This window comes from Anopheles cruzii, chromosome 2 (assembly GCF_943734635.1).
Source record: "Anopheles cruzii chromosome 2, idAnoCruzAS_RS32_06, whole genome shotgun sequence".
Classification (NCBI taxonomy): domain Eukaryota; kingdom Metazoa; phylum Arthropoda; class Insecta; order Diptera; family Culicidae; genus Anopheles; species Anopheles cruzii.
Genome location: NC_069144.1, coordinates 49686561 through 49706898, shown reverse-complemented (window position 1 = coordinate 49706898; position 20338 = coordinate 49686561). Strand labels below are relative to the sequence as shown.

Here is a 20338-nt window from a genome sequence, read left to right as displayed (position 1 = left end):
AGAGAATTCAGATAAACCATAAAATGATAGCTGGAAAAGTAAAAAACTGTTGTAAACCGAATTGAAATAAGTTCTCTGTTCGTAAGCTTTCAGTGGCAACAAGTCTGGAAACGTTTCGTAACAGGTTAGTTGGCCAAATTTTGCAGCACCATGAGTGTACACGTTCAAGAAAAAACCATCAAGACCTTTGCGTCTGTGTATCTCAAAATAACCTTTATTTGATCAATTAATTTTAAATTTTAATTGGTTACAAAAAACCGAACTATTCCAACGAACGATTGACGAAATGTTAACTATTATAGACATCATTGTGTGATACCATTAACCAGAGGTCCATCTACTAATCATTGGCCAAAATGGCGTCAAAACCCAATCAGCCAATGATCACATTCGGCCGCTGCTCGATATTTCGATCGTTCCCGTGCCAAAAGTTGCGCAAGAAAGGTTATCTGTTGCTGGCGATCGAACGAAAACAGGCTTGGCAAGTGATATTTTAAGATCAAGTCATGCCTGCCTTCTTCGCCAGAGCCGGCGGATCCTCGTGTCCGTTCCTTGGACCAGAACAAACTGCTTAGGTAATTTCGCCTTTGCGTTTGCTTCGCCTTTCAACCACGGTTCGCCATGGTGCTGGTGCTCCCTGTGCGTGAATTGTGGCGCGATTCGATGCTCACGCCTTGCGATGCGTTCAAATTCCTTCGGGATCTTATCGTTCCGCCCATGAGAGCGCTTCAGAGGCTGAGGCCGGGACACCGGCATCACCACTGGGCTGTAATGAAGTGCTTGCTGAATAAAATCCATTTTTATGGGTTGTTATTAGTTTCTTGTCCTTTGCCGTGGCGCATACTGTTGGGTTCGTCTGGATCTCGCACCTGAAGCTGTTTGTTCTGCTGGTTGGCGTGCTGCGTTCGCGTTCTGCCACACGCTCCGTTTGCCCAGACGCGGGGTCCTTGAGCCGATCGACGCTTCTGCGGCGACGGCAGACGAGCCGTGGCCCCGAACCTTCAAGGTTGTTGCAGGCCGGCCGGGCGAGGTTGTCGGCACACAGTATAAGTGAGCAATTTATCGAACTATCATCCGGGGCCCGGGGTGAGGATTATGGTGGTGGCCACAATCGGTGACTGGTGGCTGAAGAGTGTAGGTAGGTAGCCCCACGGTGTATACAACATGCTAATGCTTCCATCCTTCCAACCCACCTATGGCAAGTTCACGGTCTGTCAGCACTCGCAAAGTGCAAGCATCTCGTCCGCGGACCGCGTGCCATTAATTAATTAGCTGCAATCCGCCATCGCGCCGTGCCGAGGTTGTCACATCGAGCGTAATGGGATCGTATTAGTAGCTACCGATTGTCAGCTACCATTTCGCGGCTCAACCGTCTGACAAGTTGTTTCCATTATGGATAACACTTGTCTTCGGACGTAAGATCAACTAAACTGTTCCATTTTTTTTACATGTGCGAATGTGCGCCGAAGTAACAGGGATTTGATAACGGCCTTCAAAAATAGCCTATTTTTTCGGATTTGTTTTGCAAGTCGCAGGTGCTACCTACCACTCGCTCCTGTTCCGCTAGTGTTTTTTGACGGCTCCAGAAAGCCGAAATTTTTGGGCTGGGTCGGCGAAGTTTTGACAAATTTTTCGAGCGGATTTTTCCGATTGAAACAAATCGGAAAATTAGCGGGAGTAGCGTTTTCCCTGAAGCTTCCGACGGAAACTGATTTTCTTTCGTGTCTTACCTTACTTTCTTCCCCCATTTCTTTCAGTGGACAATTTCTTTCCAATTCCAGCGGGAGTAAAGAAAATTCTAACGATGGCTTTCGCGGTTTTAAGAGAAAATGTTTGGATTTATTAGCCGAGGGCCTTAAGGAGAAACACTACAATGAACGCACAATATCACTTAGCTGGACCCCACCAGACAGCGGCCCGTAAATGTGATCTCCTCCTGCGTTGGCCCCACCATGTTCGCCAAACCGATCTTCCGACGATGCTGTGGATCCACTGGAGGCCAAGCTTCCGGTTGAACACGCCGGGATGATATGCATAAATGAATTTAGAAGAATAATACTTTTGTTTAGCTCCAGTTACTTTTTACACGCAGTTACCATCGCAGTTTTTGCGTGTTGATAGCCTCCATGAAGGCTTTCCGGCTACCGAATGATCAGAAGGCGGCAGGATATCTGTTTACATCAAGCAGATACTCTTTTCTATCGTTGCCTATTAATTACCACCGAAGCTAAAGAACTTCATTACAATCCAAACCATGTTCTAGCATTAGGAACCCATTAAGCAAACATACCCAATGCAGTGGTCACCACCAACCATCAATCTACGTCGTCGGATCATATCTTCCCTTCACGCAGCCTTATCTTTAGTCGGAGCTCGAGATCATAGGGGCCACTGTTCGTCCCGGGCCACCACAGGATTGGGGTCCCGGTCCCGGGCCACCCGGATTGTGCGCTTTTATTCGTCCCAACATTTCAATCCGCACCCTCAGAAGACGCTGCGAAGCAACTGCGCCCGTTTCTTCGCAATCGTAATCGCTGTTTCCAATTCGATCCGGTAGGAACCGGGATGGACTTTTGCTGCAAAGTCTCGCCACAGCGTCTCGGCCACAACTATGTTTCTTCGCCACTTGCCGCTTGCCGATAGCAGCTACCGTGTGTGTATGCGGAAGCAAATAAATTTCAATTCAATGCAGGTCAGTATGAAATATTGCAATCATAAAAGTGGATTTATGTAACGTCATGGGTTTGTCGTGGCCGATGCCGTGGCTCGAGAGCCCCACCGCCAAAGCTTACCGTCGGTGGCTTAAAAGCTTTTCCTAGCGCATGGTCGCGGGACGTCGTTCCCGGCATTGCTACGGGTTGAACTATTCCACCTCACCGCCCCGGTGGTCATGAGAAAGTTCACGGTCAATGTTGTGCCAACGAAGCCGGTCCTGAGGACTCGGCAGCTCGGTGCAAAGGTGCTGGGGCTGAAGTTCTTCAACCGGTCCCTTGCTGGTATCGGACTGCACGCCGCTGACAATGCGGTAAACGCCTCGTTTACGCTTTTCAATTACGCGCATCAATTTTTCCCGAACCCATCATTTTCAAGCAGTCTGTGTTCGCACCATCATTAGCGATTGGTAACGGTCGCTGGTGGTTAAACGAGTTTTTGCCGCAGAAACCCCTTTGGTGGTAGTAAGGAAACATTGCATAGGTTCGATCATCTTATTGGAAACAATGAAACATACGAACAAGCGAGTTTGTTTTTTACTATACGAGCGTTTTTTTTTTTATTTAGACAACATTTACACGACTTCACCCATATTTTTAAGGAAAACATTTCGCCCATCCGTCAGACAAAATGTTAGATTTCGTTCCAATAAAACCATTTTCCATGGCATCGAATCCCATTTTTCGAAAATTTTATTTATTTGGGTGAATCGCAAATTGAAGCAAAAAGGGTATAATCTGACAGCCCCGGGTCTGATTCGGCATGGCAGAGGATGGGCCAGGTAAAAGCCATATTTTCTGGCGCACAGAGTTCCCGATATAAATCCATTTTTCATCGCCAGCGACGATCCGATGCAGGACCGACTTCTTTTGGTGCCGTTGAAGAAGCATTTCACAAATGGTTTTGCGATGCTCGCGATTACTTTTGAACGATGGCACAATGCTGTGCGGATGGGTTGTTTTTGGGTTGCATCCAACAAAGCGTAAAACGTTTACTTGTATCAAGGTGAATCGGGGATATCTCCTTTAAAAGTTAGCTCCGCGACGCTTGTTCCCTTAATCGACCCCTCCAGCGGGTCAATGTCGGGAGCAAATGGTCGAGAACATCATTAAAGCATCGATTTCCAGCACCAGTTTCGGGTGGAACACGATGCCGCCAATTTTCTGGCTAGCCCCAAGCCAGCTATTGAGCTGTTCAGCGATCGATCCCCGCGTAGTTGCTTGTCCCTCCCAAACGCTTCCGTAATCACCAGCAGTTCCATTCCATTGGCTCACTCGGGTTTCGTAAGAGGACTCGCCGGGTGACAGGAGCCGCCAAATGATGCGGTTCGGTAAGAGTGAGAACGGAATGGCTGCTCCATTACACCCCCGAAAAGGAAACTAATCCAGAAAGGAAACTTCAGGAACGGGCGGCGGCCAAGCCAAGTCGAGGCGATGTTCCGTGTCTATTAAATTTATGACTTTCCTTCCGGTTCCGTCGTGTGGTAGTTTCGTTGTCGCTTTTTCCTCTACTCATTGGCACACCAACTGTGGGCACAGTTAGTCCTGCTGGTTGCTGCTTTACCGTGTGCAGTTCGCTTTCACTCATTGGCCCGATCCTGTGCTGGGCCGGTGGGGGACATGTGTTTCTTCCTTCGCACGTAGGCGGTCGTTTTATGGCCGCGGTTTCTCAGAAGTGTCTTGTTCCGTTCGAAGTTCGAGCGTGGGCTTAGCGGGAGACGAACGCTTCTCGAGCGAAAAGCCAGAAGCTTGAACAAATAAATTACCCAAAACATCTTAGATTAATCAACTTTGGCGATCAATCTCCGCAGAAAAGGCGTCGTTAATGGAATGTGCGGAACGCGATATTGATTTTCTCGGTCGATGGTGGCCGAAAAAAGTGTTGAAACTTTTCTAACCTTTTCCCGAGACGCTCGAAAGGGCCGCGAATGATTTACGGTCAATTTTACTGGCGGCACGTAATAAAACGATGGTCGATAGCAACCAAATTGGAGACAAAAAGGAGGTTTAATATTTTTTCATTTCCATCGGCCCCCAAGTTTTGCAGGATCCGAATTGGCCGGTGAAATCGGGCGGAGAAAGGTCCTTCGGTGACACATTAAAATGGAGTACCGACCTTCGTCCGGGCGATGGCTTGCGGAAGTAGCGGAGTTCGATGGGGAAAATATTGATTCGCGCACTCGGGCGGTGGGGTTGAAACATTGTGCCAACGGAGCGCGAACAGTGAACCTCTCCGTACGTTGTTTATCTTCGGACCGTTGTGCCAATTTTTGCGACTGCTTCGAAGACGACGCCATTCGCACGACACGACCAGAATACGTAAGGAGCGAGTCGATCATAAAAGTTCACACCATCGGGCGGGGCAAAGGCAAATTAAAATCAACAACGTGAAAGAAAATAACCCGGCAACCCGGCCCACTGGTGGACCACTCGGTGAGGCTCAGTGTTTCAACGTTCCAGTTCAGGCCCTGGAGCGTGATGAAGATACACTGTTTTTACGATGTTTGCAATTAGTCACCGAGCGAGCGTGCCTATTGTTCATCGCACAAGGAAGCAGTCGACGACAGAGAACTGCAGCAAAGTGGCCTAGTCTTTCCAGAATGGCCGGCCTCTTTGGTCGCAGAACGTGTCAGAAGGTGGAGAGTGAGAGAAAAACTGGTAAACATGCTAGTCCGTGGTAGGTAAACATATAAATATCCGTTCACCGTGCCGTGCTCCGCAAGCGTAACATGGTCAAACTTCAACATGTCACTGAACGGCCCTAACGAGCGGCGAGAGTCTTGTCACACGTTCACGGCATATGACAGGCCGGCAAGAGTTGAACGAGAGCGGCCGCAGGCTTAGATACGAAAGGAAGCAGGTCCACAGAGACACAAGACCGGGAGTCGGTTGTGTTTTACGCAACACACAGGAAACAGGTCGTCCCGGGCAGAATGCTCGCAGCCTCTCGAGAAGAAGAATACATGAATCGATTATCATTGGGAAGTATCACTTGCCGCTTAAGACGAATTGGCAAGAAACAACACGCCGAGAGGCGAACGAATAGAATGCAAGTGGACGGGTGGACGACATCCGACGAAAGCACCGTTAAAGGAGATCATTGAGATCGGCCATTTCCCACGTCTATCAAATGTCAATCAACGCGGCGACTGGCTCTCGTTTGACATTCTATTTTGACTGCAACGTACTGTCAGCCCATTCACCATGCCCGCAGAGCCTACTGTACGATTGATAGCTTGTTAATTGACCAAAATTGAGGATTATCTGCGGGCTTAACGAACCTAAGGCGATGTTCGCACCATGTTGAGTTTAGTGACAAGTAGAGCGATTTTAATATGTTAATTGACGTGCAAAGAACTTATGAATTGATTAAGTGATTAGGTCGTTCCATTCAATTTGGTGGAAAATGTCTTTAAAAATCAAAAGGTAAACCATGCATAAATGGCTGTGCCGCACGTATGCCCCTAAATGTAGGCAATTGGCCGTACACAATTTCAAACGCCGGTCGCCCGCACGCCTATAGTTATGCAATGGCTAGCAAAACCCCGGAACGGGCCAAGAGAATCGACTCTATATTCAGAACAGCACATTTGAAATCTTTTACCTTTTGTAACCAGACGATTCACGGTCTGGTTGAAAAACGGAAAATAGAAAAGTGTCAATTATCCTCCACTGAATAGGCCTTCACGGGCGAGCGGTCCAATGAAACAGCGCACGGCGTTCATCTCACAGCGCGGCGCACGTGCGGAGGTGACAAAGCGTGTGTGAAACGGATCCGGAAACATTTCCACCACTGAAAAGGAAGTCCTCGAGCGCCGCCGGAACAGCCCGGCCGGTCGATGCGCCGTTCCGACGACGGCACGCCAATCGACGATTCGGTTTGAAATGCTACACAAAAGTACTGCAAATCGGGGAAAAAAATGTCCACAAATAGTGCATTTTGTGCAACGCTGTTCGCAGGGTGTGTTTGTGTGGCTATGAAAAGCTTCGTGGCTGGCGAACGGCGAGTCAAACCGGGAGCCTTTCAAACAGTTTGCCGCCGGGGGCCAACGTGAACACAAAGCGACCCCGAAGCAATAAAATCGCTCACAAAGCAGCTGAAGCGAGCATATTGGTGGGGAAAATATGGCAGAGAAAAAGGACAAAACCAAAGCGGACACTCTTTACGATCGCGGCGGCCCAGTGTGCGACGTGCCCTTCAACCTTTGAGGCTGCAAACGTACCATAGCCGGTCGTGCCGTCGTCGGTGTAGTAGCTTCGCTCCACCACAGCCACGAAGTGAATGAAAATCCGGCTTACACAACAGCAGCGTCCTTCGTCCTTTTCGCCGTGTGCCACCCTTCTTCTGCACGTGCGGGTGGCGGGTGTGTGTGGGTGATTATTCTACCTTTTCGTACGCATCCACTCGGGGGAGGGAGTCACCAAGAAACAGGAACCATTCAAGCACCCGACCACCCGTCCACCCGATGCTGGAAGGTCCTTCCAGTGGAGAGGGCTTTGTTTGTACATGCGCCGTGCGAGTCGACGGCCGAAGTGAAGCCTTATTCCTAGCTGCTGAGTGCCCGGGTGGTCCGCTCATGGAACAGGATTCACTGATCCTTCTGCTGCTCACTGGAAGGGCCCGTAAGTGTCCCCGGTGCAGGCTGCTGGTTGGCGTGCCGTGGGGCTGAGTTGTGCTCGGGATTTCAGCGCGGCAGGACACACACAGCACGTGCAGCTCGTTCTACGGGGCCTACAGCCGCAGCTTCACCAGGAGCTGCTCAGAGCTGATGCTCCAGCGGTTCGGTCCAAAACAGCAACGCAAAAGCTCATCACCAACGTTGCGAAGGAAGTCGCTCCGCGTTTTTTTATTTACTTTTAATCGGCCCAGGGTAGGTCACGAAGCTGGTACAATCTTCGTTGGCCGCCCCACGCTGGTGAGTGTGTGTGAAAGATGTGCATCGTTGTTGCCTCCTTTTTCGTGTCCTAAAACTCACGCGTAGGGACGCGCAAGGTGCAGCGTTCCCAATCGATACCAGGTGAACACCAGGTCCGTGCAATAAAACATCCTGCTCCACAGTGCAAAGAAAACCTGGGAAAAAGGTGGTACTGGTGTAGGAAAATCGCGCTGATCGACCGAAACCGAAACATGTGTTTGTTCTCGCGCGCGTGAAGCATCCAATCCTATGTTGTGTCGGCCGAAGAAATGTTGGTCCCAAAACAGTCGAGCCGAGAGACACAGCGTCACCATCCGTCGGTTCGGTTCCGTTCAGTGCGCTCAGTGATGCTGTCACTGCCAAAGGAAGTGGATCTGTTATCTGGTGCTACCAAACGCGCGTGTACGCGAGGGCGAGTCGAACACATAAAGACCCGTCTCGTCGGGCGTCTGATTTCGTAATAACATTTCCTTCACGCTACCATTTTCATTCGTTCGTTCGATGTGTACAGTACAGCGGGCAGTCGTGTGAATCTCTCGAACAAAGCTCATAATGCGGTGGATTAACCACGCCGCACTGCGCGTTACTCCACACAAACTTTATGGACCACTTGTTACCGTCGGTCGGTTCCACTAACCCGCCAGTGAGTTCGCCCGTTGCGACAGCATCCCTCAAAGCAGACGGCATCAACGGAAACGGCGGTCGAAGTCGTTTCGATCGAACCAAAACAAAGGAAACAAATTAAAGCACCGAAACCCGCCGCATTGGCAACATTTGTTGCATACGAGCTTCTCGTCGTAGCGTCGAAATCGAAATGCGCAGCATATAAAAAAATTGAGCAAAACGAACAAGAAAAACTCGGCCTGGGCTGTACCGTGGCACGGTGAACTCGAACACTCGGGTCTCGAGTTGATGGATGTGATAGTAATAGAATGATAAATCTGTTTGGTTCGCTGCAGAAAACGGCCCACACTCGTTGACACGCGAAAGAGTGAGTTTGAACTGCACGTTTGACGATCTTCGGTCGACTTTGAAGGAAGCAAAGGTCAGAACGCCATCAATTACGCACAGCAACAATTGAAAACGTGTCCAGTAACGAAACAGCATTGAAACGAAACAGTAGTAACCGTTTATTTAAATACTTTTTTACTCTATTGCGTCGATCGAGACGAATTAACACACCCGAAAGGAAACGGGCAGGCCCTGACAGTGCTTGTGATCGCCACTAAAAAAGCCGGCGGTGAGAAAGAATCGCAAAGAAAAGTAATAAAATATATACAGCACTCGACACTTCGGAAAACACGCGTGCGTGGCGGGTGATAAAAATAAATCGCTTTTACGATCGTCAGCCACCGTGCGTCTCCATTGTGAGTGATTCTTGTGGGAAATCTGCCTCCCCGGCGGCCAGACTGTGCGGTGTGTCAGTAAACATCAACAACCACATTCCGGGGGTGAATTTAAATAAATTTTGTTGTGTTTTGGTTTTGCGGCGGTCGATCGGTTCGGATTGTAACAGTGTGTTTAGTGCTGGTGTCCCGGTGTATTTCGGGTAAAGCGATTAGTGTCCGCGGTGGGTCTCGCGCCTGTCGGCGAAAGCAGCAAGCGGACCGGAGACTAGTTTAGCCAAAATTGCACGCAAACTAATCATGGCCTTACAGAAGAAATTCTCGAACAACGACATGGAGCTGATATCCATCAGCAAAACTAACAATGCGGTTGGCGGCGCCGGCGGAGTGACGATGGCGGGCGGAAGTGGACCGCCCAGTGCCACCGACGCGAACGGAAATGGAATTCCGGGCATCATGAGCTCCGGGTGCGGTGGCAGCAACAACAACAGCGTGAAAATGCCCTCGAAGAAGATCCAGTTCAGCAATCCCGAGTTCAGCATCACGCCCATCGAAACCCTGCCCGGAAGCACCGTCCGTCCTGCGCCGAGCCGTCGAAGGTAAGGGCTCGCTTGTGTTCCGGTCCGGTTACGGGTGCGGGAATTGACCCATCTCTCGGCGACCAATAATTACATGCAAAACAGCAATTGAGCTTCGATTACCTCGAGCCTCGAGCCATCTTGGGTATCTTCCGGCTGTGACACTTCCATTAAGCGTTACTTACAATTCCCGTGCGACTTGTCCGCCTTTGGCATGGAATGAGCAGATGCTTCAATACATTTTAGTTTGTATTCGATCGATCCGAAGCTCAAAGTGGTGATTAAAATATTTGCATATCAGATTAGGTGTTTGAATTAAAGTTTTTGCAAAACAACTTTAACCAATAGTCAGAGACATCCTGTGAAGTTTTTTCGATAGTATTGTGATAATAATCCTGTCCCAATATGCACCTGGCAATCGTAAATAGCATAATGAATTAGTTTTTATAATGGCTGTTGTATTTCTCTTTCGGATGATTTTTTTATATGTATAAAACGATGTCTTGTTGGGGCCAAGGTTGTGCTTCGCAGTTGCACCACGATCCGTGTTAGCTTTAACATCCCAATTGAGAGCAATAAACGGGGTTGTGAATTACCCACCCAACTTTTTAACTTAGCTGTTTTGAAGCATAATTAAAGGTTAAATTTGATAACATGCTGAGGACCTAAACCAATACTTCTGAATGGATCATGTAGCACTCTTGAGGTACCTTACAAAGGGTACTTCATAATGGTAGCTTAAAGATGTTCTTCTTTATACTTACTAAGGTTCCAAAATTCGTCCATAAGGCAGTCATAAAAACGTTCATAAAAATAGTTTATGATAAATTGTGCCTTCAAACCCGTTGGACACGTACCGAGCGGTACGCGGCAGCCGAATAAGACTGGAACATAGTAAACGAAACCGGGCATCATGGCGTCCAATAAAAAACATTCTTGCTGAAGGTGCTGTTGCGCGCACCGAACGTGCTGCTGCGTCCCATAGCGAACCGACAGCGAAATCTACAACTTGCTGCTTCCAACAAGACCGAGACATGCCGCGGTTTCCGCCGGTGTTAAGCTGAGCCGGGAGACACCTCGTAAAAGCAGCGACAGGGCAAACTAGTACATCGCCCATGTTGACATAGGGTGCACTAATTCGCCCAACACCCTCCGGTCGGAACGCCGGTCCGAGGTATAAAATGTAAATAACGACGGTTTTTTTTTCTGTATAAAACTGTTTACGAGTTTCGTGCAAAGTTCCGCGTTCCCTAGAAGACGGTGTGACAATTTCTGCTTTCGCGCGCATCAGGAGCTATCCGACGCCGATCTGCGCGCCCCGTCGGGTGCTTGCCGTGGTGTCGAGAAGTTCACCCTTATCCAGGTCACGGTGTGCGATGCCATGAAATGAAACTTCCAACCAATATGGTGGCTCTCGGGACGAGCCAAGGAGAGTGTTCTTCAAACGAGCACCGCCGCTACGGACCGGGCAGCGTTTTGCAGTTGGTGCATTTTATGAACAGGACACGACCATAAATTGGTCGAACGTTCGCTCTGTGCCTTTTCCCGTGTTCCTGCCGTTAAAGCACAGACAAGACCTTTGTTCGTCGTTGAAATGTTACTTTCTTCATTACATTGCACACAGCACACCACAACACGCGTTCTCGGTGTTCCAGGTTTCCCCCTCGTGACCTAATTTCTCGTTCCCCGATTTGCCCCAATCTTTATCGTGAGCTGTGCCACCGCCACAGAAGGAAACGCCAGCAGGATTCAGAAGTCAGCCGAGGCGGCTACCAAGCACACGCTCACACGGGACCCGTCGGTTGGAATTGTGTTAGATATCAATCTGATATTGTACCAGGGCAAGTTGAAGAAACGGAACCGAAGCTGGAAGGACGAATAGCAGGAATTCTTCGTCTCCTGGTGATTGGCTGATAAATATTCAGTAAGGCGCATGTTATGTTGGCCACGCTCCTCTCCGAAACGGAAACGACTGTATCGCAAAGAATGGATAAGGAGAAGGGTTTGGAAGCGAAAATTTAATGGCGAAGATAAGCGAAACGAAGCAACAATACTTTTGCCGGAAGAAACGCTTCCAATTCTCTGATTGATTCACATTGGAATGGAGAATGGGTCTTTCATGCGGTAACGAACCGATATTTCTTTCATGTTTATAGAGGCCCAAGCGCCCTCACAGCTCAGTGGTCGTTGTTGAGATTCTTTGAAATTGTATCCTTTTACAATTGCTATAAAACTCAAAACACTCATAAGTGCGACTCATAAACAATAACCACTTACCATACGGTTTCCAAACTAATGTAATCCACCATTGAATGTGCACTAATGCCATTATTATGACCTCATAAACAGTAAGCAGGCCTTAAAGTTGTGCTCGTCGGATGATTAATGGCCCAGTGTCTGCGCTCAGCGAGGCACGGGCAGGGCAGTAATTTTACTTTTATGTCCACCGCGCTGATAGCCAGTGGAGGCAACAGGTCGCCTACACCTACAGCGCAACATAAAACTTTCGGTTAAAAACGACCTTGCACCACCACAGGCAAGGCATTAAATTCAACACGCTTCCTTGCGTGTACATTTACAACCAGAACCGGAACTGGAAGCCTCAGCCTAATGGTTCGTAAAGAGACGGTTTCAAAGTGTGGCTATTCTCGAAGAAAAAAAAATCTCCCTTCAACAATTTGTTTCGCTCTGCGCCTTGAAGTTATTTGATGAAAAATATAGAACCTCTCACGTGCCACTATAATGCGCGTTCCGCATCACTGAATGGCGTTCTCCAGAAACTTCTCCGGCAACCGCAGGGCCGCAACGATGACCAAACTCTAGGCGCCGCATTGGCCACCGCATACTTCATCGGCAGCATCGAGTGCCTAGCATCGGTATCCTATTTCCGAACGAGTCTGCAGGTTTTATCTCCTAGAACAATGTTAAAATCAACACCGTTTAAAAGTTATGCCGGGATCGGCGCAAAAAACAACGATTTTTCCACAAATGCCAACCGATACGGGTTAAGCCGTGGCAGGATACGGGGCGCGTTTGACACGAGAAAAGATATTTTATGGCCCCCTTTCGCTGAAGGGAAACTGGAGGTTGTTGTTATTTTTTTCCCCCGTATTCCGGAAGGCTATCCCGTTTCACGTCGGTTCGGGGCCGGTGGGAAAAGAAAGAAATGCCATTTCGGGTTGAGAAAAGTTTTAGCCAAATGAATTGAAGTTTTCTTTTTCTGTGCCATCCATTTTGCTTGGGGACGGGGCAAAAAACATTCAAGGTTAGACCCGCGCAGTGGGTTAGTCGGGATGCCGCGATTGGATTGGCCAGTCTGAATGAAGCGGGTTGTACCATCGGGCAAAATATGGGAAAACTTTGGCGCAAAACTTTCGCTCCGGACACTTCGGTTCGTTCATTGTTTATGGTGCCACTTAGTGAATGCGTGAGGTTTTTTTTTTGTTTTAGCTTTCATATATCGGGTCGTTTGGGTTTTACGTCGGGTTGTAAAGCAATATTTGGTGAAGATATACGATTAAAAATATAGGTTACCTTTCGTCCAATCGTTAGATTAAAAATATGCTCATAGACCAGGACCTATCTTCTTATTTACAAATAGTCTTGAACCATTTTAAGAGTTGAGTTGTCATCGGAACGCTAGCACATGAATAACTGTTATGATAAACTGCAGTAATTGCAACGCAAAAACAGGGTAGCACCATGATTCCTCCAACAATTACGATGGACGACCGATAGCTAATTCGTGCGCCGGCCACTGATGGCCATACATTCGTTTTCCCACCTACGAGGGACCAACGGTATAAGCCAAGGATATTTTAGTTTGATGAACTGCTCAATAGAGCCCCATTGCGCCCTGTTGCCAACGTGGAGACCTATTACAATCCTCGCTCCGAACGGAGCTGCTCACGTTTGGTTTTCCCAGCACTGGGTGTCGCAAAACGGAAGATACGAGACGGACTCCGAGGACTCTGAGGACTCCCCAGGACTCCATCGGTAATCATTCGTCCGGCTTAAGAATGACTGAATGAGGTAGCCCCACTGGGAAGCTAATGGATCGTTGGTCATCGCCGTCGGTCAGCGCAACGACCGTGACCCGCATGTAGTGCCCAAGGAAGCCGAAGCAACAGCGGCCAAAAGTTGTGCCTCAAAACGGTGTTGTTTTCGGTGAGCAAAGATTATAAAACGGAAAGCAAGAGGAAATTAATAGCGGGCTTAATGGTACGATTGATGCCGGAGCAATCCCATTTACTGTCCTCTCGGGCGAAAGCCTCCCGGGGAAGACTTAAGAGAAACTTAGGAGCAATTTGAGCTAAATAAAATGCCGACCGTATACTGTTACGTCACGGAGAAATGTTGCTGGCCATCCAAGAGAGGGAACTTGGACTATTAACAGTTGTTGGAAAGAGAAAGAAAGGGGCGCCACTGTGCATCCTCATTATCGTAACTGGATAAAGTTCGCAGATAATGGCAGGGAATAGATTAAAAATGAATTACATAAAACCCACAGAAGCTGTATGGCATAGATATGAATTGCAGGGGAACTTGAGCAGCTCTGCTTATTTACATTCACCAGCGATAATGTCACTTCTGCAACAAAAATCTCGATTGGGCAATTTTTGTTAATTTTGTCCCTCAAATTGTGCGGCCGTGATTCGTTTCGTGCAGCGCTGGCGTACCCCCGTATGGGATGAGAGGTAACAACCTTCCTAATCTGAAAGTAATTTATGTTAATGATCATACCACGAATTTTTGCCGTATACCGCACCTACCTTCGGGGGGGTACGATTCACGGCCACGGCCCGAAACCGTTAGTAATTTCACGGTGAGCGTGAAAGTCCGACGGCTCCGAACCGTGATGTCGAAAATAAGTCATAAATCAAACAGATAAGAACGGCTTAGCGTTTGGGATTTTTTCTTTTTAATTTCGAAGAGTCGAGTGATGGCAATCGTATGCGCCGCCGCCGTACTTGTCGCACCACGCCCGGTCCCGAGCACTGCGTGATGTTGGCACGGCAATCAGTCACGCACGCAGTCCGTTAGCCTTCTGGAAGGATTAGGAGGCTCTCCTTTTGCGGTCAGCGCACAGCGGCAGTGGACGAATTCATGCTTACTTTACGACCTACCGTGAACAAATGTGCATAGTAGATGAGGGCGGACGGCTGAAATCAATATTTGATCTTGCGTCCCGACGACCCATCGGCCACAGGGCCATATCTCCTATCACCTGTCGTCGAGAGCGTCAGTTTGTCTGTGATATCAATCTTCTCCACTTCCAACGGCTACAAACGAGGGCCGCTTTGAACTCTCAAGGATATTTTCGGCCTCCTAGCATGGGCCAGCATGTCTAGCATCCGTTGGCAGTGGCAAGGCTCATACTTTATTCCCCAGAGGAGGCTGGCGATGATTTAATCGGATCCATAAATTTTCTCGTAACGTTAAGCTTTCGGACCGATAAGGCACTCTCGGTGAAATGGTACCCTATGTCCGATAGGAGGCGATAGTTACAAACGGCCTACGGGTCGGTCTCGAACACCTTCTCAGTTCAGTTTGAGCATGAAAATCCGTTCTCTGCTTTGCTTCGCCCGACGACAACTATGCTTCAATCTGAGGATCTTTTAAAAAAAAGAAAACAAACTAGCGTTCGGTGATGCCCATGCAAATTTTAGTTCTAAAGTAGGTATCCCGAATAACCTTGGACCATTGCCAGCAAGGGACTGTTGCAACCGCTTGAATCGAGACTACGTTAGGCCCAGTTTGGCCCAGTGAAAAATAGGCTGCAATTAATTTACATGTCCAACTTGGGAATTTAATAATGTCTCACATTTGTTGAGGTGATCAGGCCAGGAGTTACGTCAGCAACTCAAATTCTTAGGCAATTTTTCCTAGGCTATATAGTCTGGCGCGATGGTCTGGCTAAACTAAGCATCAAAAATAAAATTTAGTTTATTTCCATTTATGTTAAAGTATCCAACTAATTTCACTTGTCAGTTTTTGCTAATTGAAAGGCCAAGAACCTAGAACGCCTGATCTTTTGTAAAATACTGTAGGTATAACTTGTTAGGAAGCCTAGGACGTTAACTTTAGAAGACAATGTCAATACGAATTTGGATGAAGAAATTAACTAATCAACAAGTCTTTATATATTTACACGCATGAGTGATGAAATGTTTAACCGCATTTCGATATTTGCAGATGACTGTCCATTAAAAAGTCATAACTATGATTGATATCCGACCGTCCCCGATATGATTGATATCCGACCGACCGATATCCTCACGCCGATTGTATTTAAATACCAACATGTAAAAAAAAATAACTAAATTATCTACTTATAAACTCCACACCGATTCAACTATTTATTCAACTTATTTTTCCATCCTCATTTCGCAGGGAGGAAGCGATGGTAATGGCAAACCTGCGGAAACGGGTAGCAGCGTGCGATCTGAACAAAAACGTCCGCAAACCACCGCCGGGCAGCACGGCCGCGGGCAACCTGGACGACATCAGCATCAACGACACGGGCCAAACGCAGGACGCCCTCGACAATCGCCCGTTGCTGCCGAAATCGACGCCAACCGAGCAGCGCAAGAACGACCGGTCCAAGGCCGGGGGCAGCAGTGATCAGGGCGCAGCCGGAGGTGTCGAGGACTCGCCAAAGGTGAAGATCGTCATGGACAAGGAGTTCATCTTCGAGTGCCTGTGCTGGCACAACGAGTACCGGATGCGGCACGGAGCGCCGGCGTTGACCGTTTCCGCCGAGCTGTGCGAGTTGGCCAAACTGTGGGCCAACCATCTGGCGAGCACGAACGAGCTGTACTATCAGAGCGGCACCAACTACGGCCAGAACATCTTCTGTTGCCCGGCCAACAGCTTGCTCACCGATCTGTCCGGTAAGTATCCGGGGTCCCCCCCCCCCAGAAACAAAGGTCTCGACTTCCAATCCCGTTCCGTTCGATGAAACAGGTCAGGAGGTGGCCACGTACTGGTACAGCACGAACCGGCGGTACGACTACTTTAAAGAGTCCCACCTACTGCACACCAACGTGAACACGGGCCACTTCTCGCAGATGGTGTGGCGAGCTAGCCGCTACTTCGGTGTCAGCAAGTCGATCTCCAAGACCGGCAAGCTGTTCGTGGTGGCGTACTACTACCCGTCCGGCAACGTGATGGGCGAGTTCCAGCAGAACGTGCTGCCAGTGATTGTCGCCAACGAGGAGCAGGCCCAGGGAAACCTGTCACGTCCGCCGTCCACCAAGGACCTGGAGAACATGAGCGCTTCCCACTGAGTAAATAAGAAACGGTGTTCCATAATGTAACAGATAACGCACTTCCTTCGGAGCAAAAGACTAGCCGAGTGGATGAAGTCGGTGGCGCTGGCGGGGCTAGCTGGCTCCTGCTGCTGCCGGTGGGGCTGGTGTGGGGCCTGTAGAGGAGCGCCACATGAGCACGGTATCGGTCCGGTCTGTTCGACCACCGTTCCCGAAGCCCAGAGTCCTTGCTTCTCTCCGGTGAGCCACCGACGACGAACCGGAAAAATGGCGATGGGATAGTCGCTTCTCTTCCAGCAACAACACGACAAAACTCTATCAGCAACTTCCAGTAACGCGATTAGGTTCTAAAGAGCACTTCCTGCTCATGGCCCGCCCCTTCCGCTGTTCCGCCATGGACCCTGATCCCCAGAGAGACAGAGAGACAGAGTGAGAGAGAGATAATCGGCCGTTATAAACACCAGATTTTGCATACCTTAGGCGGGATCTTCGTGTTCGTGCAAAAGACAACAATTGAATCTATCGGTAATAGAAGAGCGCCGTCTACCGGTTAAGTGATTTTATAAGCCATTTTGCGTATTTGATTCAATTTTGGGAAATCAATATACAAACATTCGTTTGAATCTTACGTGACAACGTAAAAGTCTGCAAGTCTTTTTTTACGGTCTATGAAGGACAGATTTAACCAAAAAAGGAATGACAGCGGCCATTTTCTAGCCGACGCCAAATTGGCGACGAGAGGAGATCTCACATCTGATAGGAGAGCAAATTGCATTAAAGTTCACCGTTCGCGGTTCCCGCCAGTGTACAGAAATTTGGAGCACACAAAGTTAGGTCAAAAACAGAGCTTATCGATGTTATCGCAACTGGCACAGGGTGCGGGTACAGCTACGCCAGCTACTAGAAGTGTTTTCCTGTGTAGTCTTTCAAATGGATGTGACCGCTTTTCCTATGCTTACCGACAACGTCTAGAGATGTTAGCCCTTAGGTGACGCTACCCGGGGGGTGGTGAACGGCAGATCCTCTTATCGGTCGATCTTCTCTCACCGATGGCACCACCCTGTGCTGCCGTGCGAATTACATAAAATGCTTGCGCATTTACGCTTCCAACGTGCATTACAATTACGAGAAAAAGATTGGACACCGTTTTGAATCCCAAACAAACCCAGAACGGAAGCAGAAGAGAGAAAAAGAAGAAGCCACAGAAAGAGAGAGAGAGGAAGAGACAAAGAGAGAGAGAAATAGTTAAATCAAACAAAACCAGTACAGTTAGTAAACGCCATGGCAAGCCCGCAGGTTGATTGGCAAAGTGTACATTTTTTCACGTATATCTGAGTGCACGAGTTACAGAGTGAGAGCGCGAGTTTGTAGATTGTGTGAGAGAGAGAGCGGTACATACCCGTAACCTAGACTTATAAGCCTATCAATTAATCAAACGGCAACGAACTATCGCTTCTGCAGGACGACAACGAAATTGGGCGGATGAAGTTTAGTGGTTAGATTTATGATCCCAATCCCAGAGACCCAAAAGAACCCAATGTTCGCTTTCTCAGAGCCACCTAGGGTCGCCTACTAGCGGTATTTCGCCAATCCCGTTCGGCAGAACCGAACGTCAAACGCAATAACGTCAAAACTTCGTCATACGTCACGCACCGCCGAGCGAGTCGAGGATGGCGAACAACAAAACAAACGTCACTGATTTATTCGGATTCTCCGCAAGCATGGTATTTTTGGCATGCCAATCTGTCGCCCTTGCAGAAGGTTGCTGTCGCATTGGCCTTACGTTCTTCTTTTCGGGCGGTTTTATTTTCCTTTCCCAACTCAAAGCTAATCGTGACCGCTTCGTGAAGAAAATCGCAATGAACGCCTGGCCGGGCGCTGTTGGCGTACCCTCGAATCAAGGTGTCATTAATTATTCGTGTAATTAACATAAATTCATCGTAAGCACCGACGACGGGGGTTGTAATGAAATCAAAATTCGCTCGCAATGGTTCGCTCTCGCGCACCGAAGCAGATGGAAACCGAGGTTTTCGGAAGATTTTCGCACCTTCCACTGTGCGCCTCCACCTGGAAAACGCCCGGTCATTGCGTACCTGTGAACTTCAGGACCACCAGCAGAACGTCTGCGAAAGCGCTCTGCAGCAAATGGAAAGTAATTTTGAATTTTGGGAGGTAATTAATATTTTCTCCTCTGGTTCTGGACCGAGAACACCCAGAACCGGTGTCGACATGGGGTCGTTTGCCTTTTGCCGCCAAGAAATTGTCGGCACCACACCAAGAACCAGAACCGGCGTCCGAAACCGACGGAACGGACCCCGACCAGGGCGTTAACCATGATGAAGGTCTCGGATGCCAAACGAAGCACCTTTGGCCCTTTGGCGGGTCCATGGCGTGACAATCGGTGTTCTTCGGCACGGCACGGGTCCCAGCACACCGGAATGTGTTGATCCACATTTCAACACTTTGCCGATGATAAATGGTGTGTCAAAGGCGAAGACACTGGTCTGGCCGTTTCGCGGGGTCTCGAAAAGGGTCGAATTCAATAACGTCTGCGGCCCGGCAAGTCTCGTGCCAGGGTTTTGCCGTTCCAAAACGGTAGAGTAATTAAAACTTTCTGTGAAACTTCATTAAAACGATCAAACCGGAACGAAGTGGCCCAGCTTCTGCTGACTATGCGGACAAAATGCAGCCCATCCATTAGGAGTCACGGTGGTTTCTTTAATGTATGCCCATATTACTTCATTATCCTTAATTGCATAGCATGTAGGAGGTGTGCCGTTTCATTACCAGTGAGCCAGTGTTTCCTCCGATGGCTTTAAGATCTTTCTGCAAAGCCTTGGCCATAGAGTTTATTTTTAATTGACTTCTCGCAGCAAATATTACATCGGGAGCAATAAATTAGAGGCCCAAGGCGGGCCATCGCAAACAAGATAAATTATTCTCCAAACACACACACACACCGCTCGTCCTGATTGACACGTGTCCCACACAACCTTTTCGGCCCGAGAATCGATTTTTGCCGGCGACCGAAAATGGAAACCGTTTCTAAATTAGAGGCGACCGTCGGGCACACTCAATCAATCTGTGATACAGACGTTCCTCCGGCGGTGGTGGCCTGCAGTGCCCCTGGCCGTCGGTGCTGTATGCTTAAAACTAAATTGAATTCATTTCCCGGCTTAGATTCAACGTACACTCTGCGGGATCGCCAACAAAAACTAACGGTCGCAGCATAATAGAAATTCGTAAACCCGGTCAGCAGTGCAAAAACGCCCGAAGGTATGCAATTTATTTCACTCACGTTTCACACTAATATTTGGCACAGCACGTCGCGGGTATCCCCGGGGGAACGAGATGCCTCCAAATCCGGCTCGAGGATCATGCTAATTCGCTTTCCGGTGGTGAAAATCGAATCGAACCGAGTGGAGGCACAGGAAAACCTAGTTTCCTGTGCCCGGCCGAAAAGAAGGCACCTGGTGCTAAACCGGAACTCTCGATGCGTGGCCAATAGGATGAAGG

The 20338-nt window shown here is 48.7% G+C and overlaps 1 protein-coding gene across 1 annotated transcript; it reads left to right on the top strand.

Moving 5' to 3' along the window:
- The first annotated feature begins 9273 nt into the window (after positions 1-9273).
- LOC128268303 (uncharacterized) lies at positions 9274-16840 on the top strand. The gene is made up of 3 exons (XM_053005354.1): positions 9274-9572; positions 15945-16444; positions 16518-16840. Exons 1-3 carry the CDS (start codon positions 9274-9276, stop codon positions 16838-16840), a joined length of 1122 nt encoding a protein of 373 aa, XP_052861314.1.
- Positions 16841-20338: the final 3498 nt, after the last annotated feature.

What these genes read in the sequence shown, in the direction of transcription:
- LOC128268303 (XM_053005354.1), top strand. Translation starts at nt 9,274, where the DNA reads ATGGCCTTACAGAAGAAATTCTCGAACAACGACATGGAGCTGATATCC. An exon ending in CCTGCGCCGAGCCGTCGAAG is followed by an intron (nt 9,573 to 15,944) that starts GTAAGGGCTCGC and finishes CTCATTTCGCAG; the next exon opens with GGAGGAAGCGATGGTAATGG. An exon ending in CTTGCTCACCGATCTGTCCG is followed by an intron (nt 16,445 to 16,517) that starts GTAAGTATCCGG and finishes TCGATGAAACAG; the next exon opens with GTCAGGAGGTGGCCACGTAC.